Here is an 18,827-nt window from a genome sequence, read left to right as displayed (position 1 = left end):
CAAAGCTTCTTAAACTTTTTCCATGCATGACCCCTTTTCTCCCAAGAAATGTTTACATTATGTGGATATATAAAATATGTATACATATCAAGCATTTACTGAAAATAAATCATAATTTCATGACTCCCACATTCAGTTCTAAGACCCCAGAAGGGCTCACAAAACAATTTAAGAAGTTTTACCCCAAAATATTGTAATAAGTACTTACTACAGAAGGCCCTAGGGGTATGAAGACAAAATGTAAAACAGATCCTGCCCTTCAGGAGCTGACACTTTTTTGCTCCTCTAGCAGTCTTTGCCATCCAGACCCATCACACACCAACCATCCACAATTCCCACTATCTCTCTTTCTAACCCCATGCTCATAAACTGGCAAAAGGAACTTAGGAATGTAGGAATCAACAATGTATCTACAGGCAAATTTGGGCCTTAGCTTCCTCATCTGTAAAATAATCAGGTTAGGAGAGATGGACTGAGGTCTCTGATTAGATGACAGGTGAGAGTAGACAAGACATTGCTTGAGCACTCCACAGCTTTCCTCAGGATCAAGCCTCTGAACAGATTTTGGAGCGATAGAACCCACAAACATTGGGAGTGTAATAGTTTTTCAGTTTAAGATATCTTGGAAAGACTTCAGGAAAGTCTGTTGGGCAAGGGGGGACACAGCCCAACACAAGGAAGCCCAATGTAGGGATTCTAACGGAAGGCTCTTAGCCAAATACACCGAAGGCCAGTGGATCAGCAGAACAACTGAGATATCCAACACAACTTCAGAAACATAACAGGCAGAATTTGACTGGGCCCACCTACCTCAGGAGAGAAGCTTGCTGCACCATTGGCCATAGCGCAGTCAGTAAGAAACCCCTGTAATCCTGCAGAGGAAACTAGGGACAATCTCTCTTGGATCCTAAAAGCAAACCTTAACCTTTAAAAGTAGACAAAAATGCAAAAAGAGCTCTGACTATAGAGAGCTACTATGGAAACGGAGAAGAAGATCAGAACACAAAACCAGAAGAGGACAGCAAAGGCAAAATGTTTTCAGGTAAAACCTCAAAGAAGGATATGAACTGGCTTCACAGCCTCTTTAGGAAGAATTCAAAAGGGATCTTTAAAAGAGAGATGGAAGAAAAATGGGGGCGGGGGGTGGGGAAATGAGAGCTTTACAGAAGCGTTATAAAAGGTTTTTTTTGTGGGGAGAAGCCAACATCTTAGAAAAGGAAGCACACAAAATTGACTGAAGAGAATAACTTTAAAAATAAATTTAATGAAATGGAAAAATATATACTGAAATAAAATGTCAAAAATAAATTTAGTGAAAATGGAAAAAGAAAATAATTTCTTAAAAAATATAATTGGTGAAAAATCCAATAAACAAAACAATTCCTTTAAAAGTACAATTGGCCAAATGCAAAAAGGAGGTAAATAATTCACTAAAAATTAGATTTGGACAAATGGAAATGAATGACTCAATGAGACATCAAGAATCAGTCAAACAAAATCAAAAAAATGAAAAAATAGAAGAAAATGTAAAAGATCTCATTGAAAAAACTGACCTGGAAAACAGATCCACAAGAAAGAATCTAAGAATTATTGGAATACTTGAAAGCCACAATGAAAAATAAAGCTTAGATAATGTCTTTCAAGAAATTATCAAGGAAAACTTCCTTGACATCCTAGAACTAGATGGTAAAAAAAGTCATTGAAAGAATCCAACAATCACCCCCTGAAAGAAATCTCCAAATGAAAACTCCAAGAAATATTGTCACTAAATTCCAGAATTATCAGATGAAGGAGAAAATACTCCAAGTAGCCAGGAAGAAACAATTCAAATATCAAGTAGCCACAATCAGGATCACCCAAGACCTAGTAGCTCCCACTTAAAAGGATTGAAGGGCCTGGTATATGATATTCTGAAAGGCAAAGGAACTTGGAATACAATCAAGAATCAACTATCCAGCAAAGAAGCATTATCTTTCAGAGGAAAATATGGACATTCAATGAAATAAGGATTTTCAATCATTTTTGATGAAAAGACCAGATCTGAACAGAAAATTTGAACCCCAATCATAAGACTCAAAAGAAGCATAAGGCAAAAAAAAAAAAAAAAAAGGGAAAAAAATTGTTTTTTTAAAGATTAAAATATTTACATTCCTACAGGGTAAGATGATACATGTAACTCTTGAAAACTATCTTTGTCAGGGCAGTTAGGAGAGGTATACTTGGAAGGCGTAGGTATAAGTTGATTTTAATGTGATGATATAAAAGAAGAAATTACAGGTAGAAAACAGACTGTACTGGAGAAGAGGAAAGGGGAGATCACTGGGGTAAATTACATCACATGAAGAGATACAAAAGACCTGTTACAAATGAAGGAAAGAAGGGAGGGAGGCAAACCTTGTTTGAATCTTAATCTCATCAGATTTGGCTCAAAGAGGGAATAATATACATACTTAATTTGGTATAGAAACTTTTCTCACCCTATAGGATAATAGGAAAGGAAAAGGAAAAGAAAAGGGGGTGAGAGCAGAAGTAGAAGGAGAAAGGAATAAGAAGAGTGGGGATGGAAAAAGGGAGGGCAAACTGAAGGATGTGATGGTTATAAGCAATAGACTGGTGAGGAGGGAAAGGGTGAAAGGAGAGAAAAAAATATAACATCGAAAAAATAGAATGGCAAGAAATACAGTTAGTAATCTTAACTGTGAATGTGAATGGGATGAACTCTCCATAAAATGGAAGTGGATAACCGAATGAATTAAAAGCCAGAATCCTACAATATATTGGTTACAAGAAACACATTTGAAGCAGAGTACATCTACCAAGTACAAATAAAAGGCTAGAGCAGAATTTATTATAATTCACCTAAAGTAAAAAAAAGCAGGATAGCAATCCTGATCTCAAAATCGAGCAAAAGCAAAATAATTAAAAGAGAGTAGGAAGGAGACTACATCTTGCTAAAAGATACCATACTAAACATATATGCACCAAGTAATATAGCATCCAAATTCCTAGAGAAGTTACGTGAGTTGCAAGGAGAAATGGACAGCAAAACTATACTAGTGGGAGATCTCAACCTCCCTTTATCAGAATTAGATAAATCTAACCACAAAGTAAACAAGAAAGAAGTTAAGGAGATGAAGAGAGTTTTAGAAAAGTTAAGTATGATAGACCTTTGGAGAAATTTGAATGGGGATAGAAAGGAATATACATTTTTTTCTGAGGTACACTGCATGCACATAAAAAATGACCATGTATTAGGGCATAAAGACCTCACAATAAAATGCAGAAAGGCAGAAATAGTAAATGCATTCTTTTCAGATCATGATGGAATAAAAATTAAGTGTAAAAAAGGGCCATTGAAAAATAGACCAAAAATTAATTGGAAACTAAATAATCTAATCCTAAAAGAATAAGTGGGTAAAACAAAATCATAGAAACAATTGATAATTTCATCCAAGAGAATACTATAATATGATCATGGGTAGGCTGAGCTATATAACAAAAATGACAATTCTACCTAAATTAATCTACTTAGTAATACTATATCAAACTGTCAAGAAATTACTTTATAGAGGTAGAAAAAAATAATAAAATTATTAGACCAAATACTCCAATTTGGACGAATTTGGAAGACAAAAAGGTCAAGAATTTCAAGGGAATTAATGAAATCCAGTGATTCAAGGCAATTCCAATAGACTTGGGATGGAAAGTATCATTTGCATTCAAAGGGAGAATGATGGAGATTGAATATGGATCAAAATACAGTATTTTCACCCTATTTGTTGTTGTTTGTTTTACTTGTTTTTTTGTGTTTTTTTCCCTTTTGATCTGATTTAAAAAAAAATTTCAGCAAGATGAATATGGAAATATATTTAGAACAACTGAACACATTTAATCTCTTATCAGACAGCTTACTGTCTGTGGAGGGAATTTCGAACACAAGGTTTTGTGAAGGGTAATATTGAAAACTTTACATGTATTTGGAAAACTGAAATGCCATTAAAAATGCAAAGTATAAAAAAAAGAAAATCTAATTATTATAGTTACTGAAAGCAGCACTGCATGAGTGTTATAGAGCTGGCCTCCGAGTCCTTCGAACCCTAAAGCTCTGGGTATGAGTCCTGTGCTCCCCACACCAGCTGTATAACGCTGGGGCAAGTCAGTTAATTTTTCTATGTCTAGCAACTCATTCAAACTCAGTTCCAGGGCATTGGGAAAGAGAGAATTTTCTCACCAAAAGTTTCCAACACCATTGAAACCACAAATTTCTAATTTAAAAAAAATATGGTTATTAATACATTTTAAAGCATTATCATTATAAGAATGAGAGTTGGTTATCAGTTCTCCAACCACGAATAAATATGTGGATAGAAGACAGGGGACAAAGCATTTTATCCATTTTCTCCAAAGAACAAAAACAGACTTTAAAATAGCTGAAATTTTTCTAATAATTTAAAGTTTGCTAAATTATGTTTATGCTAAATTATGCTAAATAGTTTATGTATGTTATCTCACCTGAAGTTCACAATGACCCTGTGAAGCAGGTACTGTTATTGCCACAATTTTACAGATAAGGAAGCTAAAGCAGACCGAAGTTAAAGGACTTGCCCAAGTCACAGTAGATGTTCTGCGGTGGGATTTGAATGCAGATATTCCAAGGCCAATGCCCCACAGGCCATGATGCCTTAAGAAACTAGATCCTGGATGCCAGTCCCAAGCCCAGGCAGCATCGCAGCATCACAGCAGGGGGGAAGTGGAGCAGTCACATAGGGACCAACAAGGAGGAACATTCCCTGCTGGATCTGCCCCCTGCAACCAAACTCAGGGTGGGGGTTCCTTGGTGTCATCCTGATGGGTCAGCGATCTACCAAGATGGAAATTTTTTCAGGAGGAAAAAGCTCTTAAAAAGAGTCTGATCTTACCGGCCTCGCTGAAGCAGCTCCCAATGTGCTGGTCCAGTGGTCAGATTAAAAGCACCAGGGTACACCAGTAACTGGCAACCTTAAAGAGAGAGATATGAGAGCTGGTATTGGTCTGAGGTCAGTGCGGAACAAGTCATTGCTCCTCACCAGGCACACCTCACAGTCCCAAACCTTGAGAAAACACCAATTGGGTCAGCACACAAGCAGTGGACACAAAACTCTTCAAAAGCAAATCCCCTATTTTTGTAATCACCACCTACAGTTTGATGCTCCACAGAAAAGTGAAGGGAACCATTTGCAATTTAAGCCAAACTCTCTCAACTCTAAATGATGGATTTCAATCTGAATGTTAATTGTAAATTGCTTGTGGGCAAGAAATTCATCATTTTCTATTGCTTCATGATATGAGGTTGTGACTCCTGACAAGTTCATGGAGGACATTAAGAATTACCCAGTTACCACTATTTTTGCCAAAAGTTCACAGCATTGAACACATAATAGACATTCAATAAATACATAATAAATTCAATAAATGCATGCCAATTTTTGAGGCAGCTGGTGGCTCAGGGGATAGAGGGTCTAGTGTCAAGAAGACCTACGTTCAACTCCAGCCTCAGACCCCTACCAATTGTGTGACCCTGAAAAGAATCACTTGCCTCAGTTTCCTCAACTGTAAAATGGTGATAATAACAGCACCTATCTCCCAGGGTCACTGTGAGGATCAAATGAGATAATAACTGTAAATCCTTAGCAGAGTGCCTGACACAGTAAATGTTTATTCCCTTTCCCATCCCAATTAAATGTAGTTTTTAAGGGTCTTTGTTTAGACTCCCTAATTGGTAGTAGGAATAAAAGAAATGAAAAAAGACTTGTCCTCAAGGAACTTACCAGGAATGTTCACTATAAAAACAGGTCAGCACAACTGAGTAATAAAAGAGAGAGCTGGACTAAGTGCTCAAGGGAAATTTTGAAGAGTAAAGGTATTTTTGAGTGGAGGGAACCAGGCTTCTGGGAAGACCAATTCTGAAGGTATGCCCCATGAATTTGCCATGAATATGCCATGTCCAAGAGTGGAAGGTGCTGCCTAAGGAGGCAGTGGTTTGGCTGATGAACACCTTCAGGCAAAGATTAGATGAATATGTCCAGCATGCTACAAAGGTGATTATCTCCAAATTGTTCAATCTATTGTTTGTACATGCTATCTGCTTGTTTTCTCCCTCATTAGACTGTGAGCTCCCCGATAGCAGGAAAAGGTTTGTTTTTCACCTTTTATCCCCAGAACTCAGCACAATGGCCAGCACATGGTGATACTGAATAAGTGCTTGATGACTTGATTCTTATGCATTTCCATTCCCCAATGTCAAAATGATCCAGTGCTTTCCCTCTACTTATTAACTGACCAGGGACTTACTCAGGCTTAACCAACTCCAAAGCCAAAACTCAAGGCTTTTTAAGTAGTTTAATAGTCATAACAAAATGTCCTCACCTCTCTGAGAGTAGATTTGTGCAAGTTCAGCAAAGCGAATGTCATAGCAAATCCCCACGCCCACTTTGCAGTAAGCTGTTTCTCGGAAAAATGAGATACAGACAAAAAGTCAGTGTCATTAAGCAAAGGAAAATGTAACAATAAACACAACAGTGACATTGAGAGGGAGTTTTTTTGAGTTTTCAGTAAGAGAAGAGGACTTGGAGCCCAGGTTCAGGCCCTCCTTAACCCAGATATAGCCCAGCTTGGCTTACAGTGAGGGTTTTTAACTACAGCCTATAGCCTAGGTGGTTTTTTTTTTTTTTTTAATCTTTTGATGATTGCATTTCAATATAACTGATTTTACTCTATGATGATTTCATTTTATTTTATGCACTTAAAATCATTGCTGAGAAGGCCCAGAGCCTTCAGCAAAGTGCCAAAGGGGTTCAGGCTACAAAAAAAGTTAAGAACCCCTAGTCTACAGAATCCTGGACAACCTAAATCTTCTGAAAGAACATAAGTGCAGAGGGTACAAGCGCTATTTCATTTCTAAATTTGTCATCTCAATATCTAATAAGATTCTTAGCACATTAGTAAAAATTGAATAAATGCTTCTTAACTGATCCATTCAATTTAGAATATGGATATGGATAAGGACACAAAATAGCCTTCAGATTCCCAAGAACTATGCTAGAATCTGAAAATATTTAGCTGTTTTAGTTTAAAAAAAATGGAGATGGTACATAAAGAGCAAAATGATTTTAATTTTGCTCTCCTCATTTTTCCTAAATTATACCTTTCTGGAGGGAGGACCTGGCTGGAGGGAAGATTGAAGTAAACAGCAGGCAAACAAGCAACTCAGTGTCCAGTTCCTCTGAGGAATTTTTTCATTCCATACTTATTCTATTACCCAGGGTATGTCAGATGGTTGGTCAATAAGTACTTATTAATATGGGCCAGCCCTTCTAAGGGAGAAGCAGATGGGACTTTTGGGATATTTTTGTTCCACTCTTGTGATTTCACTGGTAGAAGAAAATCCTAATGTAAACCAGAAAGCAGCTGTTGGTTCATTCATATTTTTAAGGTACCCTGAGGCCCCAGGAGACTTGCCTGGGGTCACAAAGCAGTATATGTAAAGGCAGGAGCTGAACCCAGGCCTGCCTGCTTCTCAGACCAGTTCTCTCACTACTATCCTGGGTTGCCTGTGCTAGCCACATACCTATAACAAGTTTTGCAAAATAAATTGCTTTGGTGTAAGGAAAAATCTGATTAGATTTGGAGTAAGAAGATCTAGGTTAAAATGTTGATAACTCTATTAGCTTTGTAATTCTGGGAAAATCGCTTTTTCTAGGTCTGGGGATCTCATTGGTAAAATGAAGGCATTGGACTAGGCTAACTCTAAGCTCTTACAGTTCAGGGTAGGGTTGGGAAAATTAGCTGACTAAGTAAAAGAAGCACTGAGTCACATCAAAACTAAACCCAGGTAGGGGGAAAGCCTGCTATTCTTCATTGGCAAGTGGGTGAGAAAGAAGCAACCCAAAGATCAAGGCCATAAGGCCACACTTAATTCTGGTACATACGGGTTTCAAAAATGGAGAGACTGTCACCAGCACTCAACGTTTCTGATTCTTGGAATCGAATCCTTCCAGGAATATCAATGTCAAACAAGTGAAGCTGTCTCAAAAATAATTGATATGGTTACCAAATAATGTTCACAAGTCCTCAAAAATTAGTATTTTACACATCCCCCTTCCCAGTTCTATTTCTTGTTCTTGTCTAATAGATCTGGTAGCTTTCCCTGAGCACTGAATCTCTGACTCTGATGCCTTGAAGGTATCAGTAGCCATCCCATGTTGGGAATCTTCTTTCTTCTTTCCCTCGGCTCCTATAGCCTTCATTTCAAAGTACAATCCTAGTGCCTGGTATGACCCAGAGATTTTGCTGATCACTTTGAACTGTCCACAGATTTACATTCACACAACTCTCACTCTCAGTCTTACTCTTACTCTCTAGAAATTACTTTGCAATGGGAGAAAAAAAAAAAACTACTTTGCATCACTTTAGATAAAACTTCCTATTTATTTGTACATATATTGTACTGTTCCCCCCATCCCTTCCTAGTAGAAAATATGCTTCCTTGGGGCAGAAACTGTTTCATTTCTATTTTTGCATCTCACCCATTTCTCAACCCCTCACCATACAGAGGATCCTTAATTGAAAATACCTTATCCAAAGTTACCAAAATCTTTTTAAACTGCTAAACCTGATGATTTCTACTCGGTCCTTTTCCGCCTTGATCTTTCTAATAACCCTGATGTGGTCAACTCTTCATTCTTTCTTACCTTTGCTTCTATGAAATTATTCTCTCCTGGGAAGACTCCTACTTTTTAAACCATTTCTTAGATCCATTGTGTGACCATCAGCTATCACCATTCCTCAAGCCTGTATGTATACACCACATACTCCACCCCTCTTCACTTTTCTCTCCATTCTCCTCTTCCATGATCTTATCACCAATGCTGAGTTTGAGTAATGTCTTTACACAAATTGGTCTCAAATTTATATGTCCACCCTCAATGCCCTTCCTGAATTATATCCCTATTAATCCTCCTAAACTTACTCTTCCCTTTAGATCATCACCATCCTCCCTAGCCCCTGAATTTTGAACCCATGAGTCCAGGCCAAATAAGAATTGGTTGAAGGAAGTTGTGGTGTTTAACTTGTAGAAAATTCACAAGACATAACAGCTGTCTACAATTATTTGAAGGTCAATCATGTGAAGGAGGAATTAGACTATTCTATTTGATCCCACAGGTCAAAATCTGGAAAATCTGGTGGAAGTTGGAAAGAAACAAATTTAGGTAGAAGGTGAGAAAAAGCTTCCTGGTCATCAAAGCTGACCAAAAGTGGAATGGGATGCCTAGAAAAGCAATGAGCTCTATGTTTAAAACGAGGGCAATGACACTTCTCAGGTATGTTAGAATGGAGAATCCTTGTGTATGAGGGTTCAATAGATAACCTCTTCCTACTCTCAAATTTTGTGACCTGGTCAATTTTTTTGTCCTCACCTTCAAGTCTCATTCTTGCTTCCTCTACACTAACATCTCGTGTCCTCCTCTTCTTTCACCACATAGCTCAGATACCCTTTCCAAGCTCTCCTCTCCCTGGCTGCCAAAACAATCTCCATCTAGGACTCTTCTGCTCAACAACTTTCAGCATCTTCCTAATGACTCTGGAATAAAAACTTCTTAGTCCAGCACTAAACAAAATCCACAAAATGGATCCTCAGCTTTGCTGATACAACTCCCTGACATGTTGCTTCTCCTTTCTAAGGAAATGAAACATATTTGAAACACTCCATCTTTTTCAGGCAGGCATTCTCAATTATTTACACTTTTCGCTCATCTGAATTCTACCACTTCCACACCCATCCATCACACACATTTTTTATTATCTTAGCTGTTTCCAGGCATATCTTTTTATATTGGATTTTTTCCCCCAGTACAATTCAAGTTTAAGAGACTGATCTCCTTGTTTTCAATTCCTCCTCTCCACATCTATTCTCCAAAGACCTAGTCAACTAAGAATTCTAAAGCAATGGCCTAAATGTTTCATTTGCCTGCTGAAGAAACTTTAGTAACTTTCTCCTCACTCTAAAATAAAATGCAAACTCCTGTTTGGAACTTACAGCCCTTTCTAAAATGCTTGCCTCAATGCCTGAAATGTTCTCCCTCTCCTCACTATCTCTTGTTAACCCCAGCTCCCTATATACTTTGTAATTATTTTGTATATTTCCTATATTTAATTGGTCCTAGTACAAGGTAAATACCTAGAGGAGACAAGAACCATCATTCTTTTATCTTTATAGCCCTTCAACTTAATATGACAAAGACACTTAATAAATTGAACTAAATTTTCTTGTCAAACTAAGATACTGGCAACTATCAACTGCTGGCTTCTAAGCTGTCTTCTAACCTCTGGCACTTATCTTCCCAAAATTCTGAAATCTTCCCTTCCTTGCTAAATCCTCAGCTCTTCCTGTTCTTGACTTCCTCTCTTCCTAGAGATCTGTCCTGCCTTGACTTCTGTAGTAGGTTTTTTTCCAGATCTCCTTGCTGTCTCTCTGACCATTCCTGCTCAATCTCCCTGACAAATCATCATTGTTCTCTCATCCCTTTAAGTAAGGATAATCTATTCCAGAAGTTCTTCTTTCTTTATACTTTCTCCATCAATGATCTCTCTTTCTTCCATAGATTTATATAACACATCCAAAAAGATTACTCCCAAATTTACCTTTTACCTCTCTCTCTTGAACTCCAATCCCACTTCACTGACTACTAGATATCTTTACCTATAGGTATTTAAATTAAACTTAATCACCATTTATTAAGAATCTTCTAGGTGCAAGGGATGGAACACACAAAGACAAAAATGGAGGAAGTCCACCAAAAAGGACAAATGAGACTTAATCACATCCTTTACCTTTCTGTGCTTTGTCAGGAGAGCTCCATCAGGACCAAACACAGTACAAGTATTGTAAAATTTTCCATTATCTTCTTCAGGAATGGAACCTTTCATTAAAAGGGAAAAAAAAACACATATAACATCAATATTTTTCTGAATGCAGCATATCAGACTTCAATTCTCATGTGTAAAGTGATTTAATGGTTTATCAATGTTTTCTGATGTGCCCAAAATAAGACTATTTGATCACATACTTTCCAAAGTGTTATTTCTCACTATATATACTTCTAGAAATAAGTTCCCATTTGTATGAGAAATAGTATTAAGGCAAATAACAAAAACAGGTTTAAAAGAATCCAAATGTTCCCTAATGTAAATATTACCCTTAAGCAATTAGACACTAATCTATAACTTTATATCAGAGATAGAAAACCTCCAGCTCTCAATTTTCATTTGGCTTATAGGACAAACATAAAGAGAAATTATTTTCATTGAGGTCTTGAAGTCTTCAAATGAAACAAAATTTTTAAGTTTTTGGTAGCAATATCCCAAAAGACCACAAGATGGCAATGTGACAAAAGTCTGATTTCCAGAGTTTATTTTCCATCTCTACTTCTTTTTTTTTTTAAGTGAAATTTTTTTTTAAATTTTGAATGTCAATACAACTAGTTAAAATTTTCTATTAACTTATTTTACTTAAATTAATTTCAACCTATAAAGCCTAACAATTTTTTACTTACTTTTTTAAAGTTCCTATAAGAAATCTTTTGTTTATTCTCATTCACTTTTAGTGTAAGGTTATAGTTAGTATAAATTTCAGTCTTCTGGTTCTACCATTTTTTAAAACCTGGCATAACTTTCATAAAGGTTTTTCCAGATTTGTTTTGCTTCTATTCTTCAACACTAAATATATGATCCTAAGATTTTTTTGCATTCCTCATCAATGTTGATAGTATTATTTTCCATAACCACAATTTCTTTAACCCCAGTGTGGGGAATTTATATCATTACCAGTTTTTTTTTTCCAGTTACACACACATACACACATATAATGCTATGAAAATTTTTCAACAGATAAATTTTCTGTTGTTTTTTAAATAACACATCAGGGCACACTGCCAACAGTGAAAGGTTAATCAAAGGGTACTACTGTTTTTGTAACTTTTACTGCCAGACTGCTCTCCAAAAAAAATTGTGCAAATTTGTTATTTTGCCACTAATAAATAAATGTACCTATTCCTCCATATAATCACCAGCACTGTGTTTCCATGCTTTTCTCTCATTTCTGCCTCTTAAGCTTAACTGAGCAAAACAAAGCATTTTTTTAAAACTGTTGGATTTAATCTTAACTGCTTATTCTAATTTTTAAAGCAAAGTAGATCAGTATGTTATAATGATAAAATGGAAAAAAGCAATGGGATTTTTTATACCAGTTTTGGCTCTGCCACATTTTGTGTAAATTTAGGTAAATTGTTTAACCTCCTTAGGAGTCAGTTTCCTTACCTGCAAAATGAAGGTATCTACATGTCACACATTCAGATGAATTTGTGACTCATAAAAGTGGGAATTCCCTCCCATATGCAAATTACAATATATCCATATTTGTCTTTCTTGAGCTACTTTCATCATATGTAACAAATATAATATACACAACATCAAACAATAGAACTATACAATAACACATTCACAAGGGAGTGGCAAAAGCTTTTATCACAATAAATATAATTTTTAAAAAATTTCTTTCAAAAGAATCTCCCTAAATTAACCTAAGTTAATGTTGAGCTTACTTATGTGTCTCCAAGAGAGAAGTTTCTTTACCCCTCACATTAGAGACCCCACAATACAAATATACTGAACACATGTTGATATGATTTATATTTCATCTCTTTCTGATAAATATGCCAAATAGCAAACATTTTCAGAAAATCATTTTTGTATTGCTTAGGAAAATGTTTATTGAGAAAACCTACAGTATGGAAAAGTATGTCTTCAACATTAGTTTGTTGACAATAGGGGAGGACAGGAAAAATTCCAAATCAGAAAAAAATTTTTAACACCAGAAAACAAAAATGATTAAAAGCAAATGTCCCATAAGAACTACTTCCAGGTGTGGCACACCCACATGGACATGAACTTGAATCCCACCAAACAAATTTTTACAAAAATATATAACTCTGGGGCCCCAGAAAGCTACCTCCAATGAGATAAACTTGACATTCTTTGGCTAAATCAGAAAGTCTTCTTGTGCATTCACCCGGGATTGGCTCTGCATATTCAGGAAAGAAGTTTGCGCCATAAGGAGAATTAAAACACTCCTAGAAGTGAAGGAGAAAAGGGGGGGGGGGGGGGGAGGAGAGGGGAGAAGGGGGAAGATGTTAAAAGCCTTCTTCTGGAACACTTGAAGAGAACAGTGTCTTCTAGAACAGGGTCGGCTCCCACATGGCCCTTCAGGGCCACAGCAGCCCTGAAACAGAGGATGCCACCCATTCCCAATGAGGCGAGCCTTATGGGCCCAGGCCTTACCTTGCTGACCAAGAGACAGATTCAGCTCCTATCTCATCAGAGTTCTATCTTAAAGGAAAGCCATAGGGGTCTAAGAGAGGTTTACAGACTTGTTGCTGATATCATCAATCTTTGGGACTTAGGACATTACAGTCTCCACACATATGGACTGAGATACCCAGGATTATAAAGAAGTACAAAAGATTGAACAACTAACTATACCATAAGCCACCTCTTTGTTCTTCTTTCTGGTGATCTAAAAAAATGAGAAAATTGAACTAGGTGATCTTTAGAACAGAGTGAACATCTGTGATTTTATGTTTCTAGAAATAAAAACTACTCTCATAATTTGCTGAAAATTCCCTTCTATCTGTTCTTTTCCACAGCTGCTTACATAAATACTGACATAGGCAAATATCTATATAAATATGACATAACTCTAAGAGAGGGAGATGGAACAGTGCTGAGAATTTACCTCATGTCTTTTTTTTTTTTCCTTTCACAACTAAGAGCCAGTCTTCAATGATCTGTTCTTAAAAATCAGGCATGTTCTAAACTTGTCTCGAGAAGAATTTTTTTTTTTTTTTTGCCAAGCATTTGCTGAGTGACTACAGAGGGACAGGACTGAACAGTATCATGCAAAGTATTTTTTGCTATAAGGACTAGACTTCAAAAAAAAAAAAAACAAAAAAAATTGATTGTGCAAGGTACACTTAATATCCAATGTGATAAAAGTGTGACTTAATAAATAAGAATTAACACGTATCAGATCTTGTCAATGCCAAATCACGTAAAATAAGTGACTGTAGCCAAAGGATATACTGTATATTAAAGTTTCTTAAAAATATAAAAAGTTGTAAGATTTACATGTTTAACATATAACATACTTAACATATATTGAATTAATTGCTGTCTAGGGGAGGGTGTGGAGAGAAGAGAGGGAAAAAATTTAGAATTCAAAATTTTGTATCAATAAATGCTAAAAATTATCCATGTGTATATTTTGAAAATAAAAAGCTTTAATTAAAAAAAAAGATTTATTGCATTAATTAACAAATTCATAATTTGTCTAGCATTTAATACAGTGTAGGTGTGGCACATTTAAGAGTTTATTAAAGACTTGCTGACTTGATTTTTTGCCTTTTTTTATTCCAAGTAATTCAGATACCAGTGTAGCTAAAACATCTCCTGCTTCAGGAAGCTTATGGGCTAGTAAGGAGAGAGAGATAACTCTTTAATGTAAAGGGCTTTGTCAAGGAAAAAAAAAAAGGAGTGCTTGACAGATAAAAAGGACATGGAAGATCTTTGAGCAAAGAAGGGGTATAACCAGATTGTATGAGTGAGAAAGATTTTCCTGGCAACTTGAGAGGTAAATAGTAAATGAAAAGGTAGAAATAAAAAAACCTCTTCAGAGGCTGTAACAGTAACATAAAAGGTGGTGAATGTGGCCTGCTTTACAAATGTGAGAGCAGCAACAGAAGGAAAAAGTCAGATGTGCTCAAGGTGAGGAGGCAGAAGCATCAGCACTTGGCAATGGATTGTTTATGAGAAATGTCAAAAAGGGATGTATTAAACTTGATGTGTGAACATGAAAGATAGGGTGAATGACTGAGCCTAAAATAAGAAGGCCCAGATCTAGAGGCTGGAGGGAAGGGGGAGGAGAGAGTAAGGAGTAGGGGAAAATAAGAACAGGTCTGTAGGGAATGGAAATCTTAAGGCTGAAAACAGATTTGGAAATTAATGGCAGGGGGTTAAATTTACAAAGGTGATAAGCAAAGGAGAGATTGTAAAAATAAGAACACAGATAAACTTTTGGGGAACAATCACATTGAAGGTCTAGGAAGAGACAGGAAAGTTAAAAAGAATTAAGTAAGTGTAGTAGTGGCCAAAAAAAAAAAAATTATCTGTGTCAAGGGGTAGCCTACAGTGGTCAAGGTGAAGAGAAAAAGCCACTGGATTTGATCACTAGAGGGGCAATGAGATTTTATAAAAGAATTTTTTAAGTGAATAACTTGTAAAAGATATAGGATAATACTGGTGAATAAGCAGAATCAATCTAAATAATATTCTGATACCCTTCCCCTAGGTCTTCTAGGACTGGAGCTGAATTGTGTGATGAGAGTCAGAATTTGATTAGGTATGTTCCCTTTATACTTACAGGAAGACTTATAATTTTGGCTCCTTGACTTGCAGCCTTCTTGATAAACTCAGCAGCTCGAGTGAGATTATCTGCCTTGACAGAAGACACACGAAGCTGGATGAGGGCCAAACGAAATTCTAAGAACACAGGTAAAGGAAAATGAATACTAAGGAAGGCAACATTTACTATACATGTAAAGCATACAAAAAACTTCTAGATAGAAGTGGAGGGCATAAACATCAAGTGCTCTGAAAAACTGTGGGACAACTTCCCTTCCTCACCCTCAGAAAAACAATTTATATAACAACATTGTAAGACAAACAACTTTGAAAGATTTTAAAATTCTGATTAATGTAGCTCAACCATAATTTCAATTGCCTTATGATAAAGCATCCTACCTACTACCTGACAGAGAACTGAAAGACTCAGAATGCAAACAAGCCCTATTTTTTTGAACATGGTCAATGCAGGAACTTGTTTTGTCTGACCATGCCTATGAGTTACAAAGGCTTTACTTTCAGCTTTCATTTTTCAAGAACCAGAGGACAGAAGGGAAAGAAAACAGATTTCTGATCATTGAAAAAAAAAGTTTCTAAAAAAACCAAGTGATGTCAAAGATATTAAGTGATTTGCTTCAAATCATACAGATAGTAAACAGAAGTACTACCACTTGAACCCAGACCCTGATTCTACATACAGGAAACTACTCCGAATTAAATTATCAGCAGTCAAGACTAGCATTCAGATCTCCTAAAGTTCAGCTCCAAGTCTTAACATTACACAACAATGCCTTTTGTAAAAGATTAGCAAAGGTCCAGTTTGAATTTATGAAGTACCTACTTTGCATCAGGCCCTGTGCAAGATACTGAAGATCTATCAATATAGAATGAAACAATTGCTCCTTGCAAGGAGTTTACATTCTAATGGGGAAGATACACAAATATCTTTATAAATATATAAAAATATATTTATATATGTTATATAGTTTATATAAATAAAATAACTTGTATGTGTATATACAAGTATATACAAAAGTAATGAAAAATACAAAGTAGTTTGAGATGGAAGACACTAGCAGTTGGGGTATCAAGTCCTCAAGCAGCTTGAGCTATATTCTTGTTTTGTTTTGTTGATTGTTAAACTTAAGTGTTGATAACGTAGATTAAATTTAAGAGTATGTGTGTACATTTATTTTTAGTTGACTGTTGATTTTTTAGACATTTTTTTCTGAAGAACACAATTGTAAATCATTTTAAAATGTATCCCTCAAACAAATCTATAAATGATAACTGAGAGAAAATCTGGCCTAAAAGAATCATAGTAAAGTAGTGATAGCATGAGCTTAGTTATATCCTCCCAAAATACACAGTTCAGAACACAAAGCTCCCCACATCTTCAGGTTTTGACAAAAAATACATCATCTATCAAAGAGTACTTTAGGGAAACTGGAAGTTTTTAAGGTGGGGGGGGAGGGAAAGAAAAAATGGAAGAGTGAGACAGATTCTCCAATTATTTTCTAAAGAACACAAAATCCAGAAATGACAGGAATGTTATCAATTAGCAGCTTAAAACAACGAATAATTAGGATTAAGGATTACATATTAAAGAAAAATTTTGATTTTCATAATTATCAAGATGATGTGTGTAATGAATATATTAAAAATCTAGATCTCTCAAAGCTGCCTTTTCTGGCTTGGGATCAGAAATCACAGAACAGCTTGAAATCATCGATAAATGTTTGAAATCAGCTCTCCCATATATGTTAGGTAAAGTGAATCAAAGATTGTAGAATGTCATAGAACTCTGGCCTGTTCCCCCACCAACTTAAGAATCCAGTGATTTGAAAGAACCCTTCCCACAGGATTGAAGAACACCCATATTGTGCCGCATTTGTGGGCTTGTCATAGGAATTTAATCAAATCCTGAAAATGATTGCATTTTCCCCCTCCCTTCCCATTGATAATTTTGGTATAAAATCTCTATCTTTCCTGAAACAGGAGAAAGTCTCCTGCTCAGGAGAACTTCCGATGGGCAAACTGTATTCCCACTCAAGAGAGATTAATGATTTCTATAAATGATCTCTTTAAAAACCTGTCTCCCTTTTTAGATAAAATCTGGCGTCCTGGATGCCTTGGGGGGGTCTCTTCTCAGAATGCTTTCCAATGGATAAAATGTAAAATGCTGAATTATTAGGAAAAGCAATTCTGAGCAACTGAATAACTGAGTTATTCAAATGCTTTTTAAAAAACCTCGGACCACAGATTTGGAACTTCTGTACAAGATGAGGGGCGGGATTCGCAGGCTCAGTCCCCAATTCTCGAACGCCTCTCCTTAGATCCCCACAGTACTGACATTCCGGATAAATCCCGGCTCTGAAGCTGGAAGGGACTTGAGCGATTCTTTAGCTCAAGTCCGTCATTTCTCACAAACTGAGTTCCAGAGGGTAAGTGGTTTGCCGAGGATCACGTGATTGGATATGTGTGGGAAGCGGGATTTGAACCAGATCTTCTTGGCTCCACTTCCTGAGCTTTCTCTCCCCAACGCTAGGGCACGAGATGCGGGACAAGAAGAGCGGGCGGCCCAGCCCCGCTAACTCGGGCTGGCTCGGGAGCAGCCTCTCAACCCCGACCCCGGTCCCGGCTTCTGGACAGCTCCCGCTGCCCGAGAGCCCGCTTGCTCCAGGGCTCGGGGACCCGCTCCAGGGCTCGGGGACCCGCTCCGGGGGACAAGGGCGGGGTGATTCCGTCCCCGCACTTACGAGCCATCATTTTCGACCCAGGTTCCATGAAAGAAATGCACCCGCACGTAGGAAGGGGAGGCGGCGAGACGCACAGAAGGTGCAGAAGGGTTGACGCACGAAGCCTGAGCGTGAAGGACGCACGAGCTCTTAAACGGAAGCAGGAAGCGATGGCTCCGCCCACAGCGAGGAGGGGAGAGAGGGGAGCCGGGACGGAGGAGAGGCGGAGCTCACTTTCTCCCTTTAGGCGTGGCCACGACAGCCTCGGGCTCCCCAGGATTCGCCAGCCTTCCCGGCCCTGCAGGCGGAGCCGCTGCGGTTTCGGTATCGGCTGTCTCCCTCCAGGACCCTCCCACGGGCTCGCTGCGGCTCGTTGCTGCGAGTGACCCCAATACGGCCCAGGCTTTGCCCGCTCCCCGCAGGGGTTTCCGAGGACTGCCCGGGCTGTTCTCGCTCCTCTCGACAGACTAGATTTTCCCGGAATTTTTCTCGCCAACCTGTAAGCCCCTTGCGGGCAGTCTAGTCGTTTTTGTGGGCTCCCTAGAGCCCCTCGAACTGCGAATAGGTGCTTACTAAATGCTCGTGCTCCCAACTCAA

The 18,827-nt window shown here is 37.5% G+C and overlaps 1 protein-coding gene across 1 annotated transcript in view; it reads right to left on the bottom strand.

Annotated features, from left to right (window-relative positions):
* NIT2 (nitrilase family member 2) overlaps positions 1–18,378 on the bottom strand; it is a 29,059-nt gene extending 10,681 nt beyond the window's left edge. The window contains exons 1-7 of the mRNA XM_051985190.1: positions 18,252–18,378; positions 15,512–15,630; positions 13,046–13,166; positions 10,870–10,958; positions 7,968–8,061; positions 6,406–6,480; positions 4,920–4,998 (exon numbers count right to left, since the gene is read on the bottom strand). Of these exons, the coding sequence (XP_051841150.1) occupies positions 4,920–4,998; positions 6,406–6,480; positions 7,968–8,061; positions 10,870–10,958; positions 13,046–13,166; positions 15,512–15,630; positions 18,252–18,279 (605 nt within the window). The 5' untranslated portion in view covers positions 18,280–18,378. The remainder of the gene's footprint in view (positions 1–4,919; positions 4,999–6,405; positions 6,481–7,967; positions 8,062–10,869; positions 10,959–13,045; positions 13,167–15,511; positions 15,631–18,251) is intronic.
* Between the last annotated feature and the right edge of the window lie 449 nt (positions 18,379–18,827).

The sequence above is a fragment of the Antechinus flavipes genome, chromosome 3 (genome assembly GCF_016432865.1).
Source record: "Antechinus flavipes isolate AdamAnt ecotype Samford, QLD, Australia chromosome 3, AdamAnt_v2, whole genome shotgun sequence".
NCBI classification, from domain to species: Eukaryota; Metazoa; Chordata; class Mammalia; order Dasyuromorphia; family Dasyuridae; genus Antechinus; species Antechinus flavipes.
Note: the sequence above shows the minus strand (reverse complement) of the source record. Positions and strands in the feature narration are given on the sequence as shown.